Source organism: Ranitomeya imitator, chromosome 3, assembly GCF_032444005.1.
Source record: "Ranitomeya imitator isolate aRanImi1 chromosome 3, aRanImi1.pri, whole genome shotgun sequence".
In the NCBI taxonomy this organism is placed as follows: Eukaryota; Metazoa; Chordata; class Amphibia; order Anura; family Dendrobatidae; genus Ranitomeya; species Ranitomeya imitator.
This window is the reverse complement of record NC_091284.1, coordinates 695262727-695283578: the sequence shown is the minus strand read 5'-3', so window position 1 is coordinate 695283578 and position 20852 is coordinate 695262727. Positions and strand designations below refer to the sequence as shown.

At 42.5% G+C, this 20852-nt stretch overlaps 1 protein-coding gene across 2 annotated transcripts in view; it reads left to right on the top strand.

Annotated features, from left to right (window-relative positions):
• The window catches only part of STAC3 (SH3 and cysteine rich domain 3), a 199350-nt gene that overhangs the window by 136639 nt on the left and 41859 nt on the right, over positions 1–20852 (top strand). For both annotated transcript variants that reach the window (XM_069758546.1, XM_069758547.1), the window contains exons 3-4: positions 3863–3960; positions 10525–10606. In XM_069758546.1, coding sequence (XP_069614647.1) covers positions 3863–3960; positions 10525–10606 — 180 coding nt within the window. The remainder of the gene's footprint in view (positions 1–3862; positions 3961–10524; positions 10607–20852) is intronic.

Genomic DNA, 20852 nt, shown 5'->3' with positions numbered 1-20852 from the left:
AGCAAATATTGTTGTTTATATGACTAGAACAGATAAAAGAAGATGGAGAAAGGAATAGTAGGTTACTCTGGTAACATCACATTATTTCATAAAATGCTGAATCAGCAATAAAAAGTATATTTTACCTTGCCGCTCTAGTCTGTCTGTTCTACTGCATCACCCAGCAGTTGGCCATTGCTAGTCTTGTGGAAATAGCTGACTGAATTTACTTTTAGATTGGCAAATTTAAAAAAGGCATAGTCTCTTTACTATGGCACGGGACACACTACTGGAATGACAGGCAGTCATGGAAGACTTATTTAAGAGAATGAAACAATGATCCTTTAAATAGGAGCACAAAGCAGCTCTCCTCCCTCCCCCTCCATCTGTATAAATCTTATCAGTATCATCCGCCATCTCCTATCTCAGTAATGTAATAATCTGTCTTCACTGAATACAGATTTTACCCAGGAAATGAGAATTATGACAAAGATCAGTCTTGGTGGAGGCAGAAGAACATTTCTCTAATAAGATAGATTACAAAGCTTCTAATTTTCATGGGTACTATTGATTTAGGAAATAAAAATTAAAATGACAGTTACTTTTTAACCAATGCCCAGAATTTTTTCATGTTCTGGTTGACCCAGGTTTTGGAGTTAAAGCTGCCTAGACCATATGGGCAATGTCAGATCAGTTTTTCAACTATCGCAGACTTAGTTCTGTCTTCACTTCAATACAAGAATTTATAAATTTAGAAATATTTGTAATATATTTTTATTATTGGATATGCTCAATGTTTCCTTTGATCTCCCATCACAATTTTGGCAGCTATCTGCTGTTAAAGGTGATCTTTCATCAAGCTTTAACTATCTATCTTAGGGCCCAATATAGTAGTGACATACATTTCAACATTGTTACTATTCAGAAGCTATATATTATGCAGTATAATATTGGAAGACAAGAGAAAAAAAGGCTTAATCAGTCCATATCTAATATAAAGGTAGTATAGAGATTACCCATATTGAGCTGAAGAGAACCCACATAGAGCCACAAGTGCCGCAACGCGCATTTCACTGTTATGCTTTCTCAAGGAGAGAAAGCGTAACGCACTCCACTTCTCACACTCGCCTTGAAAAAGCGTAACAGCGAAACGCACATTAGGGCACTAATGGCTGTATGTGGGGTGCATTCAGCTGAAAAACATGGGTAAGCTCTATACTAAATTTATATTATATTTAGGCTGATTAAGCCTTTTTTTTCCTTGTCTGATGTAAATGGTATGAAGGAATGAAGATTACAGCATGAAATATATTATTATTTTTGTAAGGAAACGACTAACCTACAGTTGTGTGAAAGTGTTTTCCCCCTTCCTGATTTCCTATTCTTTTCCATGTTTGTCACACTTAAGTATTTCAGATCAACAAACAAATTTAAATAGTAGACAAAGATAACACACGTAAACACAAAATGCAGTTTTTAAATGAATGTCTTTATTAATAGGGAAAAAGAAATCCAAAACTACAGGGCGCAGTGTGAAAAAGTGATTGTCCCTCCATTAAAACATACATTAACTGTGGCTTATCACATCTTTCGGAAGCTGAGTTCAAATTTCCAGGCCACGTCCTGGCCTGATTACTGCCACACCCCATCTCAATCAAGAAATCACTTAAATAGGACCTAACTGACAAACTGAAGTAGACCAAAAGGTCCTCAAAAGATGCACATCATGCTGCGATTCAAAAAGAAATTCTGGAACAAATCAGAAACAAAGTAATTGAGATATATCAGTCTGGAAAAGGTTATAAAGCCATTTCTAAAGCTTTGGGGCTCCAGTGAACCACAGTCAGTGAGAGCCATTATGCACCAATTGTGAAAACATGAAACAGTGGTGAACCTTCCTAGGAGTGGCCTGACAACCAAAAAGGCCCCAAGAACACAACGACGACTCATCCAAGAGGTCATAAAAGACCCCACAGCAACATCAAAAGAACTGCAGTCCTCATTGACTCAGTTGAAGTCACTGTTCATGACTCCACTATAACAAAAAGACTGGGGAAGAATAGTTTGCCTGGCAGAGTTCCAAGACGAAAGCCACTGCTGAGCAATAAGAACATAAAGTATCTTCACAGTTTTGACAGACAACATCTTGATGATCTCCAAGACTTTTGGGAGAATACTCTGTGGACTGACAAAAGTTGAACTTTTTGGAAAATGTATGTCCCATTACATGTGGTGTAGAAGTACGGTGCTGTGCAAATTAATTGGGACAAAGCAAAAAAATAAAATGTTATAATGCACTGTTACATACTAATTCTGAAAATTACCTTTTTCCACTGGCTAGTTGACCAAGATTTATTTATTATATATTAAAACTGGTTTGAATCACTGACTGATAACCAACTTACGATTTTATTTATAAAATGATTTGTCCCAATTAATTTGCACAGCACTGTAGCACAGCATTTCAGAAAAGGAACATCATACCAACCATAAAATATGGTGGTGGTAGTGTGATAGTGTGGGGTTATTTTGCTGCTTCAGGACCTGAAAGACTTGCTGTGGTGTATGGAACCATGAATTCTGCTGTCTATCAAAAATCCTGAAGGAGAATGTTTGGCCATGTGTTCGTGACCTCATACTGAAGCGCACTTGAATTATGCTGCAGGACACTGATCCAAAACAAAGTGGAGTGGCCTAGTCAAAGCACTCACCTTAATCCTATCAAGATGCTATGGCATTACCTTAAAAATGCAGTTCATGCTCGGAAATCATTCAGTGTGGATGAATTACAGTAATTCTGCAAAGATGAGTGGGACAAAATTCCTCCAAAGCGTTGTAAAAGACTCACTACCAACTATCGCAAATGCTTGACTGCAGTTGTTGCTGCTAAAGGTGGCCCAACCAGTTATTAGGTTTAGCGGGCAATGACTTTTTCACACCGGTCCTTGTAGTTTTGGATTTCATTTTCCCTTAATAAAAAAAGACCTTCATTTAAAAACTGCATTTTGTGTTTACTTGTGTTATCTTTGTCTAATATTTAAATTTGTATGGTGATCTGAAACATTAAAGTGTGACAAACGTGCAAAAGAATAGGATATCAGGAAGGGAGCAAACAATTTTTCACACAGCTGTATGTAAAGAAATCATTTTATCCATAAGTACATGCCCTTTTAGGCTGATAATAGTATTGAATTAAAAAGTAAAATGCATGTATAATTATTAATGATATACCTGTATAGAGTCTATTGCTGAACACACTGATCAGATCGGATTCCAAGTGTATCTAGGCCCTTCGGCAACAGAAGCAAAGCAGGTCTCCCATCTGCCACACCATTAGCTTGACAAGCGCAGAGAATGCTCAACCCAGATATCTGGGAGTCCTGGTGGCTTGTTGCTGAGTTTAGCCCAGGTATGCTTTGGTTGCTCTGATAAAATAGCATATTGTTTGTGGTCACAGAATGTTTTTTTGCTAGCATTCTTGATGGTCAAGGCCTAACACAAATGTCATTGTTTTCAGATGCTTTTCTATTTGCCCAGCAAAGCAACACTTGCAATTGGAATATTTTGTAATGTTCTCTATTGCTGCTGTCGGTTCTTGTTAATGGGACAGCAGAACCATTACTCATGGGCATGGAAGATGCACTGGAGTCACTGACTAATTCTGTCTGAGCATGTGTTTACTCAAGAAATTCTCAGATGAGCTACTAGAATATAAAAAAGTCCTATTCCAAAAGTGAAGCCATCATTTCAGAAATGAAATGGATAGTACCGTAGTTGTAGTAGGCCATATTACCGACTGCAAGATAACTTCCCGTTTGTAGAAAGCAAGTAGAAAAAAACATAATAGCATATTTTGTATTAATTTCTTCTATTTCACTTGCAGTAAACAACAAATTTGGACTGCGATGTAAAAACTGCAAGACTAACATTCATCACCATTGTCAGTCCTATGTCGAGTTCCAGAAATGTTTTGGCAAAATAGTAAGTTCTCGAAGTTTTCGACAGTCTTGTTATATTGTATTACATACTTTACTTTCTGCTAATGAAAAAAAAATCAGCAAATGTCAGTTTATTTTTAATGATTTCCAAAGCAACTTCTAAAGTATTACTTTGTTGTAAAAGCAAAAAATAGAACCTAGTCAGTAGAATATTTTCTAATGAGAAGGAGGACGAAGGCATGAACATTGAGAAAGCAGATATTTTTAGTCTGTACTGTATCTAGTTGTTACTATTTGGCTTTTCCATTGATGTAAACAGCTGAAAGAGGATCTGTCATCACCGATTCCAATACAAGCTGCATACATTTTCAAATAGATCTCTTTCACCTGATCTAGTTGGTGTACTTTCTATGAAAATCTATGTCAGAATGGCTAAATAATCATGTTTGAAACAGTTCCTGCTTGATATTAAAATTAGTATTTTATCCAGCTCTACTTATCAAGATATATATTTAAAGGAACGCTGTCAACACATAAGGACTTTTCAAACTAAGCACAGGAACAGCCTTATTGTGGCCAAACAGCTCAGTGTACCTTCCCGTCTACCTGTTTTGCACCTAACTCAGCTCTCACCTACTTAAAGCACCACTCCAGCGTTTTTTTATTGCACTGCTGGAGTGGTGCTTTAAATGTAGTTCCCCTGCCCCCACATACTCAACTGCCGCCACCATTATTGTTTTCAGGCATCGGTCCCATCGGTCTCCGGTGAAAAGTGACCTTTTGGCAGTTGCAGAGTTTCGTAGAGCACGTCGGAGGTCACATTTCCGTGCTTCTCTATGAGAGCCTCATTCTGGCTGTCATAGACTTGCATTGAGCTCCTGTGGAGTAGCTTCTGACTTATCAAGTCTGAAATTACAGGCACGAGATGCATCTGCGGGACCGGAACGGCATCAGTAAAAGGTGAAGCCACCAGATGGTGAGTATATATTCTGCCACCGATATACGTGGATGAGATGTGTCTGAGGGATGTGATCACAAATCGCTATATAAACAATGGCGGGTAGCGTTACTCGCTAAACTGTGCTCCTAGTCCTTATCAGCTGCGCGTCGTGATCCGGAAGGATGATGCAGTGATACATTCAACAGGTTTATTTACAGTACCTTGGTGAGATGAGGTGAGAGTGAGGACTGTAGGTTAGGGCTGTTACAGAATCACCAGACAGAGATAATAGAAGCTCCAGGTTAGAGGTAACAAGAGAATCCTTCTCCAGCTCTGCAGCACATGTGTATTCCAAGATGGCACGGAGTACAAAACAGGAAGAGAAGGAAAAAGATAGGAGGAGCTATGACAGAAAGGTATTGTGGGAAAGTACCATAACAAAATATTACAGTGTAATACAGCAACGGCCAGTAGATGGCAGCAAAGTATAACAAATACAATAAATGATAGAACTAGGTATATTAGCATTACATAAATGTCCATGTATGACTGAAAGTCTATCAGAATAAACTGAACAGCACAGTATAAGAATGGGAGCTTACATTTAAAGCGTTACTCCATCAGCAAAAAACAAAAAAAACAAATGGTGTGTTTTTAGGCTATATGCACACGTTGCGGATTAGATTGTGGAATTTTCTGTTCAGATTCTGCATTTCTTGGCAGAAAACGCAGGTCAAAATCTGCACCTTTTTTTTGCGGATTTTGTGGGGATTTTTTGCAGATTTGCTGCGGATTCTGTGCGGATTTCATACTTTTTTTTCCCCTGCGGATTTCTATTATGAAATGGGTGCAGAAACACTGCAGATCCGCAAAAAAAAATTGACATGGTCCTTTTTTGAATCTGCTGCATTTTCCGTGCGGATTTTTCCACACCATTAGCACATTATTTTTTTTTCCATTGATTTACATTGTACTTTAAATCACTTGAGGATCTGCGCGGAAAAAACGTTGTGGATCCACAGGAAATCCACAACGTGTGCACATACCCTAAAGGGGTTTTCCAGAATTATATTATTTTTTTGCCATTTACCTGCCTGTTCTATGTGGTGTCGGCTCAGAGAGGTCCCTTGTTCTGGTCTGCTCTGTTGATGGGGAGTTACCATGGATTTCATGCTGATTGACAGTTGGCTTCACGCAGTTAAGTAGCGGGAATGTGGCTGTCAGTCATCATAACATCGGGAGTCACGCCCTAGCAACAGAGCAGAGCAGAAGAGAATCCGCTGCTCTGTCGTCGTGATGTCAACAGAAGCCTCAGAATAGCCAGCAGGAGTAGTCAGTGACAGTCTGTGCCGGAAGAGATCTGCGTTAGAGAGAACAAGAAGGTACCTAAAACCTACCTGCCTGTTAGTTCTTAGGCCCATAGTGAGAAATTAATATAGTCCTGGATAACCCCTTTAATTGAAAGCTCTGACTTTACAGAATACAGAAGAGGGCACAGATAAATGAAAAACAGGTTCCTGAAAAGGTGCACTGAGCTGCTTAGCCACATCAAGTGTATACTGAGGGCATGTGCTTGTGTGAGGTGGCAAGGGTGGTATTCATGGTGAGGGGCTGCTGTTCCGGCACACCCTGACACCGCACAAAGAAAACACGATGTCCCATTTGTTGTGTGATTTGTGTGCAATGCAAGTCACTCACTTTTAGTTTGGAGTTTCCTCAGGTTGCACGGTCCCAATTCCAGATATCATCACACACTGATTGACAGAGTCCAAGTCCATTCTTAACAAAACAACTTTACTCAGCAAGTTCAGTTCAGTCACAGACATCGCACAGTAATTCCCACTGATCATAGATCCTTTGCTATGTGTTGTCTCTTGCTCTACTGGCAATCTTTGTTCTGGTAACGTTCCATCTGGCACCGCAGCTTCCCGGATAGCTAGACTAGTTCTTGCCTGGGTGACCCCACCCATTTTCCTCTCTGAGGGCGTACAAGAAGTATTGTTTCTCCTTGTGGAGAATGACATGATAAGCTTGTCGAGGTGAGGAGACTTAAAGCCGCATTGCTCCTCTGGGAAATATGAAAATTGTCTCTTCAGAGAGGAAGAGAACTAGAACTCTAGTGCCACCTATTGGAAGTAGCAATCCTAACAGTCAATGTCGACCCTTTACCGAGCCTTGTCATATGACTTAGGATAATAGCCAAACCAGAATCTCAATTTGCAGACACTGTGTTTCGGGGTACTGCCCCTCGTCAGTGCAAAGTGGAGATCTGGTTTGGCTGATTGAGAAGTGTCTGACCGAGATCCAAGAAGTATCGCTTCTCCTTGTGGAGAGTGACATGATAAGCATGTCAAGGTGAGGAGACCTAAAGCCGCAATGCTCCTCTGGGAAATATGCAAATTGTCTCTTCAGAGAGGAAGAGAACTAGAACTCAAGTGCCATCTATTGGAAGTAGCAATCCTAACAGTCAATGTGGACCCTTTACCAAGCCTTGTCACATGACTTAGGATAATAGCCAAACCAGAATCTCAATTTGCAGACATTGTGTTTCGGGGTACTGCCCCTCGTCAGTGCGAAATAAAGGATGGCTCTTCCAAATCTTTTCCAGACCATAGGGCTTGGACGTTCTGGGAATTCCCACTGAACCTAGTCGCTGCCGCTTTCATGCTGCTCCTGTTCCCTTGTACTTGTGTACCTTCCAGCCCTGAGGCTCTGAGCTGCTGGACTCTTCTTCTTAAATGTGTTTCTGAAACAACCTTGCTGTTCTCCATCCAACTCTCTGACTAAATCCAGGAACTGTCTCAACTATCTCTACTCTGACCCCTCCTAAGGCTACTTTCACACCAGCGTCGTACGACGCACGTCGCAATGCGTCATTTTGGAGAAAAAACGCATCCTGCAAAATTGCTTGCAGGATGCGTTTTTTCTCCATAGACTAACATTAGCGACGTATTGCGACGCTTTGCCACACGTCGCAACCGTCGTGCGACGGTTGTGTCGTGTTGTGGCGGACCGTTGGCACCAAAAAACATTGCATGTAACGTTTTTTGGTGCGTTGTGTCCGCCATTTCCGACTGCGCATGTGCGGCCAGAACTCCGCCCCCTCCTCCCCACAGCTCAGAATGGGGCAGCGGATGCGTTGAAAAACTGCATCCGCTGCCCCCTTTGTGCAGCTAATTCTCACAGCATGCATCGGTACATCGCAACGTCGTATTGCGACGTGCGTCGTACGACGCTAGTGTGAAAGTAGCCTAACTTAGAAATGCCTTATTTCCTCAACCAATTCTTATCCTAACCTTATTTAATCTCCTAATCTACAGTGTCCCTCACTGTACTAAACTCTATACTACCCGTTACTATTACTCTCACTAAATGCTACACTTATACTGTAATTCCCTAACTCTAGCCTTAGTCTATAAAGATGCATAACTACACATTACACATGCATTAATACATCATAAAGCATCTTACATGCAAAACGCACCTGTTTTACTAGGAAGGGTTGCGGGGCATGACTTGACCCCAACACACCCTTACACTTGGTTAGAACAGTCATTTTGTGCTGACTCCCTTTAATAATGCATACAGTTTGTATTGTGAAACTGATGGTCCGTGTGAAAAAAATTGCAGCAAATATTGCACCAAAAAATAGAAGAAAAAAATTGCAGTCTGGTCCGATTTATACACCACACTAGTGCATGGAAATAATCAGCTGTGGCACACAGAATAAGTCAGATTTATAATTTGGGAGCCTGACTGGCCCAAATTTTAATATGTCTCAACCAGGTCTAGAAGGGGAGGTAACCCATTAACTCCCTTTCCAGAAACCTTTGTCTTGCCTATATACACACCTTTACATTTAAATTTCTACGACAAAAAGGAAAAGTGGAATTACGGAAATCACAGGATGGATAGACATGTTAATGATAACCAAATCTTTTAAAACATCACAATGTATTCAGCATCAAATATGAGCACCTTGCGCAGAAATACCCACTCATACATGGCTTGGCTGCTATCAGTGAGGTTACCAATGGTTGGGAAGTTTTGCCACCCTGAATGCATACAAGTCATCATGATCCACTGCTGGCAGCTCAGTGTGCTAGATGGGACACACATCTGAAAATGTGCTGCAGGCCATGGTAGCATATTTAGGCCATGCAGGCTGTTGACATTTGCATGGGCAACTTGGGACTGTGGTTTTGAAAAATGGCTCTTGGGACATCTTGGAGAATTGGCCGTACCATTGGTTCAACTCATTAATCCATTCTGTACTACAAGTGAAATTGGATGTCATATAAAAAGCCTAAGGCGTCAAACTGTATCTATAAAAGCCATAAACAGACATTGGGCTATGAGTCAGATGTGCCAAAGTGCATTCAGGATGGCAGAACATTCCTCAGACAACCATTAGTAACCTAATTGATGGCAGCGCAGGTGTGCAAGTGTCCCAGGTGTGCACGTGGTGAGAATACTTGATACTGAATAGATCAAGATGTTTAAAAAATGTTGTTTCCATTTTATCATCATTTACATAACATTAGCATGTATATCCATCCTGTGATCTCCAAAATTGCATGATTTTTCCTGCCTGGTATTTGAATTTCACTGAGTTGTATCTATATCTAGCCAAACAAACCCAGTGAGGATGAACTAGATTATGAGATGGTTCCAGGTAAACAATAATATAGACAAGGCCAAGAGATGCTTTTCTTCCAATTAGTTAAATCTGTTCCCTTTGTCAATAGTCCTATGTAGTTGAGCTACTAAATTGTATAATGTGGAGCTATACAGTATCAATGGCAAGATATCAAGTGGAAAATAGTTTGGAAAAGGGCAGAGTCCATTGCCTAGTAGTAAACTTGGCCAGTATTGTTGTTTCCTGTACCTGTGTAAGTTGAATATATAATGAAGACATGTTTTAAAGGTGATGTCCGGCACCACTAATTTCCATCTTGGGATTGAGAGATGTTACATTCTTGGAGTTTCTACGTTACAATTAGCCGATTGGCAGATATCACACACATGTCCTATTTTAATTAAGGATATGTGCACCAAGGATGAACAAATCATTGGTGCACCCTGTGCAGCTGCACATGGGCTTAAGAGGTAAGGGGCCCACTACTGCTGCCAAAGGTGGTATTGTGCATTTTAATGAGTTATTGACCTGCAAAGAGCCCATATATTGTTCTTGCACAGGTCCCCTCTTTTTTTTAATCAGCCAAGGGAAAGCAGACAGCTCGGAGCTGATATTAATAGGCTGGGGAGGGTCATGGATATTGGCCCTTTCCCAGCCAAATAACACTAGCCGTGTGTCCGCCATTGAAATATACAACACCTGTTGGATGTCCGGGTTTTCATCCAGCATGCAGCACCATCTTTATTATCCAATGTGGAAATGAAAAGTGCAATTTGACCTCTTTAAAAACCTCCAAGTGTAAACCGGACTGATTCCCTTCACTTTCATCAAGCAGAGATCCTGAATATTGTCAGGCATTGAGAAGCCAAACTACATAGTTCAGTACCGAAGTTTTACTTACAAAAACTTTCAATTATTATAAAGTTGGTGGTTCTAGACAGAATCTATTACACACTCTCTAAATTTATCAATATAGAACTGAAATCTAAATAATAATAAATTATGATTTTATTCTTTTTTTTTTCCAGCCCCCTGGGTTCCGTCGTGCATATAGTTCCCCTCTGTACAGTAATCAGCAATATGCGTGTGTGAAGGAACTGCTGCCTTTCTGTGAGTTGTTACTCTTCACTGTTTAATTGAGAAATGACTGTATGAACAAGCAGTTTGTTTTTTTAAATATACCCTGAGCCTTAGTCATGCTACCATGGCCAAGTGTTCAGTTTCTACTGCTATTCCTTGTATCTGTTATTGTCTCGTCGATACCACTGTAGCCAATCAGTAAGCTTAGTGGCTTATGCTGTCAATTCAGGGAGAGCCGTGAGCTCAGTTATTGGCTGCAGCGCTGTTGATGTAACATGAGTGTTGCAGACAATAAGAGACACCGGGATCAGCAGTAGAGTAGAGCAGCTGCAGAGATCAGTGAGGAGGGCATGTTCTTGTTTCCTCATGTGTTACTGCCTGCTTATGATTGGCCAACTTTATGCAGGAGAAGCAGTACACGCCCCCAGAGATAAATTGTGGTAACACCAGGTTTAACTATACCATAAATTATAACTTAAACTTTACAACATATTAGCTCTGCAACAAAGAGGAGAAATAAAAGAAAATTATATTTTACTAAGCACCACGGCTGTCATTCCATGATGTGGCCGGTATAACATGCTCATACTGGTGAAAGGTTCTCTTTAAACATTACGAACAGCAGCAGGCACAGTGGATGTTGGCGGGTTTCTCTTTCCAGGGTGGACAGTATGCGTTCTCTCAATATATCAATAAACCTACAAAGAGGGCACCGGAGGTAAAAGCTCCGCCATAATATATAAATAGAAACCCAAAAGAAAAATGGACACTGAGAGCTAAGAGCTAAAATATAACAATTTTATTGAAGAAGCATATAGATAAAATACAGAAAATATGAATAGAAACCAAGTTCTCTCAATATAGTCCCTTAGGTACCCTCTAGAGATGAATGTAAAGACTCTTGGGACCCTGGTCTAGTGGAAAAAGAAAATGTTGGATCATCCCAATTCCCTAGCAAAATCCAGGTAAAAGATGGAAGTATCAGCATACACTCAGGGGTGGATTAAGTGTAGCCAGTGCCCCGGGCTGTTCAGACACTGTGAGCCCCCCGGTCATGTGATGGGGTCATGTGACGGCGTCATCATATACCTGAACCAGATTATTCCAGAAAAATAGTTGCTGTGTGAAACTATAACCTGTCAAACATCCATTGATCTAGTCAATTTACCCTTCAGTTAGGAAGAAAAAAAAAACACAATACTATCGCCATAAGTGCCAGTATTCACAGGGGATCTGTACTTAGTATGCAGTGTCTGTGTAGAGGTAATACAGTGATCACCGGTGACATTGTACACAGGACCTCTGTATATAGTATACAGTGTATAGTGTCAGTGTATAGGTAACACTGACTCACCAGTGACGTCTCTAGCTGAAGTCCTTCATCTTTCATCTAGCACAGACTGCCATCACTTCATCCAGCCAGGACTTGTCTCTGCAGGAAATAACAGTTATCTCGAGCTCCGCTTGCAGAACCCATTACTTAATTTTTCCCAACTTCTACATTACACCACATGAAGAAAAAGAGGCGACATAGTATCACTTTAGCATCCTGCCTCCAGTGTGTTTAGCATCCTTCCCCCAGTGTGTTTAGCATCCTGCCCCCAGTGTGTCCAGCACATTGCCCCCAGTGTGTCCAGCATATTGCCCCTAGTGTGTCCAGCATATTGCCCCCAGTGTGTCCAGCATATTGCCCCCAGTGTGTCCAGCAATCTGCCCTACTGTGTCCAGCATATTGCCCCCATTGTGTCCAGCAATCTTCCCCAGTGTCTCCAACATATTGCCCCCCAGTGTGTCCAGCAATCTGCCCCATTGTGTCCAGCATTCTGCCCCAGTGTGTCCAGCATATTGCCCCCAGCATGTCCAGCAATCTGCCCCCAGTGTATCCAGCATATTGCCCCCCAGTGTGTCCAGCATTCTGCCCCAGTGTGTCCAGCATATTGCCCCCAGTGTGTCCAGCATATTGCCCCCAGTGTGTCCAGCATATTGCCCCCAGTGTGTCCAGCATATTGCCCCCAGTGTGTCCAACATATTGCCCCCAGTGTATCCAGCATATTGCCCCCTGTGTGTCCAGCATATTGCCCCCAGTGTCTCCAGCATATTGCCCCGTGTTTCCAGCATATTGCCCCCAGTGTGTCGAGCATATTGCCCCCAGTGTGTCCAGCATTCTGCCCCAGTGTCTCCAGCATATTGGCCCCAGTGTCTCCAGCATATTGGCCCCAGTGTGTCCAGCAATCTGCCCCCAGTGTGTCCAACATATTGCCCCCAGTGTCTCCAGCATATTGCCCCCAGTGTGTCCAGCATTCTGCCCCAGTGTCTCCAGCATACTGCCCCCAGTGTGTCCAGCATCCTGCCCCCAGTGTGTCCAGCATTCTGGCCCCATTGTGTCCAGCATATTGTCCCCAGTGTGTTCAGCATATTGCCCCCAGTGTGTCCAGCATTCTGCCCCCAGTGTGTCCAGTATCCTGTCCCAGTGTGTCCAGCAATCTGCCCCCAGTGTGTCCAGCATATTGTTCCTAGTGTGTAGAGCATATTGCCCCAAGTGTGTCCAGCATATTGCCCCCAGTGTGTCCAGCATCTCTGCCCCCAGTGTCCAGCGTACTGGCCCGGGCCCCCAGGATTGCCGTTCGCAATAAAAAAAAAGAGTTCTCCTAATCTGTCCGCACTCCAGCGGTGAAGCTCTCTCCTCGCAGCTGCAGCGTGCACTTGTCGGTGACTGACAATGACATCAGACGCCGGCGACGTGCGCGCTGCGACTGATGTCAGCTGCCAGCCTCCGATTGGCTGGCGGCTGTTAACTATTGATGTGCGGGCGCGCGCTTGCACATCAATAGCGTTTAACTGCCGCAGCGCCTGTAGGGGGGGTCCGGTGAGCAGATGAGATGGGGCCAGATGCGGGCCCCCTCTGCCCACCGGGCCCATATGCCAATCAGGCCAGTAATGCCCTGATGGAGGCGGGCAATCTGAGCGGTAGCCCGGGGCCCCCCCACACCACTGGGCCCTGGGCTACCGCCCAGATAGACCCTATTATAATCCGCCCCTGCATCCAATGATGATCAAATTGTTTTTACTGTGGCATCATAAATACACAAACAGCAGCAACTTGTCTCCTAATATAGAGCTGAGTTTTCATAAAGACTCAGATGAATAATAGGGGGGCAAAACATTCTTTACAATTACAAAATATGGTTGAGATGTTGGAAAATGTTCGAGTTTACCAAGTTTAGTCGTTCTTTTTCTAGTAATGTGAACAAAGATGAGTTCTCCACAACAATTCTGAGCTATCAAGTAAGGGTTAAATGGAACCTGTCACCCCGAAAATCGCTGGTGAGGTAAGCCCACCGGCATCAAGGGCTTATCTACAGCATTCTGTAATGCTGTAGATAAGCCCCCGATGTTACCTGAAAGAGGAAAAAAAGACGTTAGATTATACTCACCCAGGGGCGGTCCCGCTGCTGGTCCGGTCGGATGGATGTCTCTGGTCCGCTGCGGCGCCTCCCATCTTCATTCCAAGACGTCCTCTTCTGATCTTCAGCCACGGCTCCGGCGCAGGCGTACTTTGTCTGCCCTGTTGAGGGCAGAGCAAAGTACTGCAGTGCGCAAGCGCCGGGCCTCTCTGACCTTTCCGGCGCCTGCGCACTGCAGTACTTTCCTCTGCCCTCAACAGGGCAGACAAAGTACGCCTGCGCCGGAGCCGTGGCTGAAGATCAGAAGAGGACGTCTTCGAATGAAGATGGGAGGCGCCGAAGCGGACCAGAGACAACCATCCGACCGGACCAGCAGCGGGACCGCCCCTGGGTGAGTATAATCTAACGTCTTTTTTTCCTCTTTCAGGTAACATCGGGGGCTTATCTACAGCTTTAGAGAATGCTGTAGATAAGCCCCTGATGCCGGTGGGCTTACCTCACCCGCGATTTTCGGGGTGACAGGTTCCCTTTAAGGATGAGCGAACTGCAAAGTTCGGGATTTATACAGGGCACCTAGTAATGAACCCCGAACATGAACTTCTTACTGTATGTCCATGTTACTGTTTTGTTTTGGCAGACTAATAAAGCTTGACGAAAGGTTGCAGTGCAGCCAATCAACAATCTTTTCCGGGGTGGGCATTTCCAACACCATCACAGCCACCAAAGTATCGGCATAGCTGTGATTGTACGGCTCACCATGTGAGAAAAGAAATAATAAAAAAGACGTTCTCAGAACGGTCAGTGGCAGGATTATGAAAATTTCCATGCCAGCCACTGAAACTATAAAGTTTCGTTCTGTGAACTTTCTCAGAACAAGACTCCATAGGATTCCATGGGTGTCATGGGACATTTCACTATTGGATTAACGTCGGCCCTTCCTCGATTTATTTTTAATTAATAAATGGATAAATGAGGGAGCGTGGGGGAGTCTTTAATCAAATAAAGTGTTTTTTTCTGTGTGTTTATGCATTTTTACTACAAGGTAAGTAATGGGGTGTGTTCATTGACACCTCTCCATTACTAACCTCTGGGCTTGGTGTCACCCAGCTTCTGACATCAACCCCAAAAACAATTACCTCGATTGCCACTGTACTAAGGCAATAGGAAAGAGCTGAGGCTAAGCGTCAGATACCCCCATTACTAACCCAGTAAGTAAAAAGAAAAGAAAACACACAGAAAAAAATATTTATTTGAAAAAAACTCCCCATTTATTAAAAAAAATATTATTAAAAAAACAATAATAATCCACATTGTTTGCAGTAATACATAATATGGAGGTCTTGCGACGAACCCAGTCTTCTTCATCCAGTCAAAAATGCTGGAGAAAATGCCCCAAAAAACTGCTAGTGCCCAAAACCTTTAAAAAAGCTCAGTAAACAAAAAACACAAAAAATATGCTTCAGGAAAAAAAATGCTGGCGTTCCATGATCAGTCTTGCTCTTGAACAACCCAGTGGATTCACCTGTCTGGAAAGATGTAATGTGCACTCTACTGAAACTGCCCTCACTAAAATCTCTAATGATCTACTAACCGCTAAATCTAATGGTCACTACTCCATGCTAATTCTCTTGGATCTCTCTGCAGCATTTGACACTGTAGATCATCAGCTCCTCCTCAATATGCTCCGCTCCATCGGCCTCAAGGACACCGTTCTCTCCTGGTTCTCCTCTGATCTCTCTGACCGCTCCTTCACTGTATCTTTTGCTGGCTCCTCCTCCTCTCATCTTCCCCTTACTGTTGGGGTTCCTCAAGGATCGGTTCTAGGTCCATCCTATTCTCCTTGTATACTGCCCCTATTGGACAATCAATAGATTTGGTTTCCAGTACCATCTCTAAGCTGATGACACCCAATTATACACCTCCTCTCCTGACATCATGCCTGCCTTTTTAGAAAACACCAGTGATTGTTTTACCGCTATCTCCAACATCATGTCCTCCCTCTATCTGAAACTGAACACCTTGTGTTTCCTCCCTGTATTAAACTACCTATGCCCGACATTGCCATTTCTGTGTGTGGTTCTACCATTACTCCCCAGCAACATGCCCGCTGTCTTGGGGTCATACTTTATTCAGAGCTTTCATTCACCCCAACATCCGATCACTAGCTTGCTCTTTTTATCTGCACCTCAAAAACATTTCTAGAATTCGACCCTTTCTTACTCTGGAGAAATGCTCACTGTTTTTCTTATTCATTGTCGTCTGGACTATTGTAACTCTCTACTAATCGGTCTCCCTCATACCAAACTCTCCCCTCTCCAATCTTTGTTGATTGCTGCAGCCAGGATCATATTCCTCACCAATCGTTACACCAATGCCTCTACCTTGTGCCAGTCATTACACTGGCTACCCATCCACTCCAGAATCCAGTACAAACTTATTACCCTCACCCACAAAGCACGCCATGGCTCAGCACCACCCTACATCTCCTCCCTCGTCTCAGTCTACCACCCTACCCGTGCCCTCCGCTCCACTAATGACCTGAGGTTAGCATCCTCAATAATCAGAACCTCCCACTCCCATCTCCAAGATTTTTCACTTGCTGCGCCAATTTTTTGGAATGCACTACCCAGGTTAATTTGATTAATCCCCAATACCCACAGTTTTATGCATGGCCTAAAAATGCAATTCTTCAGACTGTCTTACCGCTTCAGTACATTAATCTAACCATTCCTGTGTTGCCTATTCAAAATTTTTACCATAACCAGGTTCCTCGTATCATGTTCTCACACACTTTATGCATTTAATAGCCCTCTGTGTCTCTGCTGTTACATATTTAGGCTGTTAGCTGGTTCATGCAGCTTTACATGAACACCCGATTCTTACACTATGGCTGGTCTGAGCAATGAAAGCAATTGTTACCATCCACCTTTTGTATCTCCCCTTTTTCCTCATAGACTGTAAGCTTGCGAGCAGGGCCCTCATTCCTCTTGGTATCTGTTTTGATCTATGTGTTTATTGTTATGCTGTAATGTCTATTGTCTGTACAAGTCCCCTCTAAAATGTAAACTGCTGCGGAATATGTTGACGTTATAGAAATAAAATTATTATTATTATGTGCACATACCCTAAAATAGACAAAGAAAACCTCATGGTTTTCAAAATGTTTAGATGCTCTTTCAGTCATGACCACGAGGAGGCACCAGTACACTATAAATATGATTTGTGATACTTTGGCTATTCTGGAGCTGGATACTGCATGCACACTAGCATGGGATAGAATGATATTTAGGAACAAGTGTAGTATTGAGGTATAGTATGTCCATAGAGGCGTTTTCTATTTAATTTTAGATAGAAACAGTTAATTGTCTTATTTTCTGTAAAAAGTGTAGCAAACACTAACAGGCTACTTTCACACATTAGGTTTTTGCCGTCTTGCCGATTCCGGCATCGTGTCGGATTGACAGATCCGGTGCAAAATGTGAAAAACTGATGAGACTAGCGGAAACGGAAAAAATCGGATCCGTTTAATCAGTTTTACATCCGTTTCTTCCTTTTTTTATCCATTTTTTTATTCGTTTTTTTATCCGTTTTTTGATGGATTCGGTTTTTAAAAACTCCCCTGGTAGGCTCCAAAATGCGATTGGCTACTGAAAACCAATATATACAGTGCTTTTACAACCCATCTTTGACAGGTTGTAGAGGAGCAGGTTGGAGAGCAAGATGGAAGAAGTTATTGCGAATATTCTGAAGATCAACGTGGATTTTATTGTGGAGGCGAATCTTTTGAAAGCTATTGTTCTGGAAAAGGACTGAGAGAGACAGCAGCGTATCATGTGTCTGCGCCGACGGCGTTTGTGGATCCACCCCATCACTGCACAGAGAATGACACGTGGGGTGTTTTCTACACAGTACCTGGAGTTAGGAGGAGACCCCGAGAAATTTTTCTCATATGTGCAGATGAAAGCGGAGAACGTCTATCTATTGGTGGACCGAATTGGACATCTCATCCGAAGGCGTGACACGTATTGCCAATTCTCCATTTCACCGGCGGAGCGTCTGATGGTCACTCTTCGGTAAGCCATTTTTATTGCATCTCCTCCTGTTAAAGCACACTTACAACTTTATTTTTGTTGCTGGTAGTTTTTATGATTTCTTTTTATTGTATCTCCTACTGTTAAAGCTGACTTATAACTAATGTTATTGATGGTATTTTGTAATAATTTTTGCCTTGCTTTAATTCACAGATTCTTTGCAACTGGAGAATCCATTTCGTTACTACATTTTCAATTTAGGCTTGGAATTTCCACCATATCGGGAATTGTGAAGCACATCTGCTGTGCACTGTGGGACAATTTGCACGGAGAATTTATACCACATTCCACAATGGAGAATTGGTTGGAAATAAGCGATAAATTCCACCTAGTTTGTCAGTTTCCCAATTGCTTGGGTGTAGTGGACGGGAAACATATCCACATCGTGAAACCAGCTGGATCTGGCTCGGAATATTTTAATTATAAAAAATACTTCTCCATCGTGCTGATGGCAATCGCTGACGCGGAATACATATTTATAGCAGTGGATATAGGGGCGTATGGCCGCTCCAAGATTCCCAAGTTTTCAAATTGTCTGCAATGGGGCATCATCTGTATGGAAACACCTTCCAGTTCCCCCCCAAGACCACTGCCTGAAACCTCTGAGCCACCAATGCCTTTTGTTTGTGTTGGGGATGAAGCGTGCCAACTATTGGAACGCCTACTGAAACCTTACTCCAGTATTGGATTGATGCAAACTCAAAGGATTCCGTCACACTAGCAGTATTTGGTCAGTATTTTACATCAGTATTTGTAAGCCAAAACCAGGAGTGGAACAATTAGAGGAAAAGTACAGGTCCTTCTCAAAAAATTAGCATATAGTGTTAAATTTCATTATTTACCATAATGTAATGATTACAATTAAACTTTCATATATTATAGATTCATTATCCACCAACTGAAATTTGTCAGGTCTTTTATTGTTTTAATACTGATGATTTTGGCATACAACTCCTGATAACCCAAAAAACCTGTCTCAATAAATTAGCATATCAAGAAAAGGTTCTCTAAACGACCTATTACCCTAATCTTCTGAATCAACTAATTAACTCTAAACACATGCAAAAGATACCTGAGGCTTTTATAAACTCCCTGCCTGGTTCATTACTCAAAACCCCCATCATGGGTAAGACTAGCGACCTGACAGATGTCAAAAAGGCCATCATTGACACCCTCAAGCAAGAGGGTAAGACCCAGAAAGAAATGTCTCAACAAATAGGATGTTCCCAGAGTGCTGTATCAAGGCACCTCAATGGTAAGTCTGTTGGAAGGAAACAATGTGGCAGAAAACGCTGTACAACGAGAAGAGGAGACCGGACCCTGAGGAAGATTGTGGAGAAGGACCGATTCCAGACCTTGGGGAACCTGAGGAAGCAGTGGACTGAGTCTGGTGTGGAAACATCCAGAGCCACCGTGCACAGGCGTGTGCAGGAAATGGGCTACAGGTGCCGCATTCCCCAGGTAAAGCCACTTTTGAACCATAAAAAGCGGCAGAGGCGCCTGACCTGGGCTACAGAGAAGCAGCACTGGACTGTTGCTAAGTGGTCCCAAGTACTTTTTTCTGATGAAAGCAAATTTTGCATGTCATTCGGAAATCAAGGTGCCAGAGTCTGGAGGAAGACTGGGGAGAAGGAAATGCCAAAATGCCTGAAGTCCAGTGTCAAGTACCCACAGTCAGTGATGGTGTGGGGTGCCATGTCAGCTACTGGTGTTGGTCCACTGTGTTTCATCAAGGGCAGGGTCAATGCAGCTAGCTATCAGGAGATTTTGGAGCACTTCATGCTTCCATCGGCTGAAATGCTTTATGGAGATGAAGATTTCAGTTTTCAGCACGACCTGGCACCTGCTCACAGTGCCAAAACCACTGGTAAATGGTTTACTGACCATGGTATTACTGTGCTCAATTGGCCTGCCAACTCTCCTGACCTGAACCCCATAGAGAATCTGTGGGATATTGTGAAGAGAAAGTTGAGAGACGCAAGACCCAACACTCTGGATGAGCTTAAGGCCGCTATTGAAGCATCCTGGGCCTCCATAACATCTCAGCAGTGTCACAGGCTGATTGCCTCCATGCCACGCCGCATTGAAGCAGTCATTTCTGCCAAAGGATTCCCGACCAAGTATTGAGTGCATAACTGAACATTATTATTTGATGGTTTTTTTGTTTGTTATTCAAAAACACTTTTATTTGATTGGATGGGTGAAATATGCTAATTTATTGAGACAGGTTTTTTGGGTTATCAGGAGTTGTATGCCAAAATCATCAGTATTAAAACAATAAAAGACCTGACAAATTTCAGTTGGTGGATAATGAATCTATAATATATGAAAGTTTAATTGTAATCATTACATTATGGTAAATAATGAAATTGAACACTATATGCTAATTTTTTGAGAAGGACCTGTATAATACAAACATATGCACCACTTCTGCATTTATCACCCACTCCTGGTTTTGGCTTACAAATACTGATGTAAAATACTGACCAAATACTGCTAGTGTGACAGCAGCCAAAGAATTTTTAATTACCGCCTCACACGAGCACGAAGAATGGTGGAGTGCGCTTTTGGGATTCTGACGGCCAAATCGCAAGTTTTATTAACCGCTATCAACTTGAAGAGCGACACTGTTGATGAGGTGGTGAAAGCTTGTGTTGTCTTGCACAATTTTGTGATATGCAAGGAACATATTTCCATTGAAGACCACTCTGAAGAAACCACCTTGGCTGATTATTGGAACATTACGTATAGAAGTTCTGTGACTTTTTCCATAATGAGGGA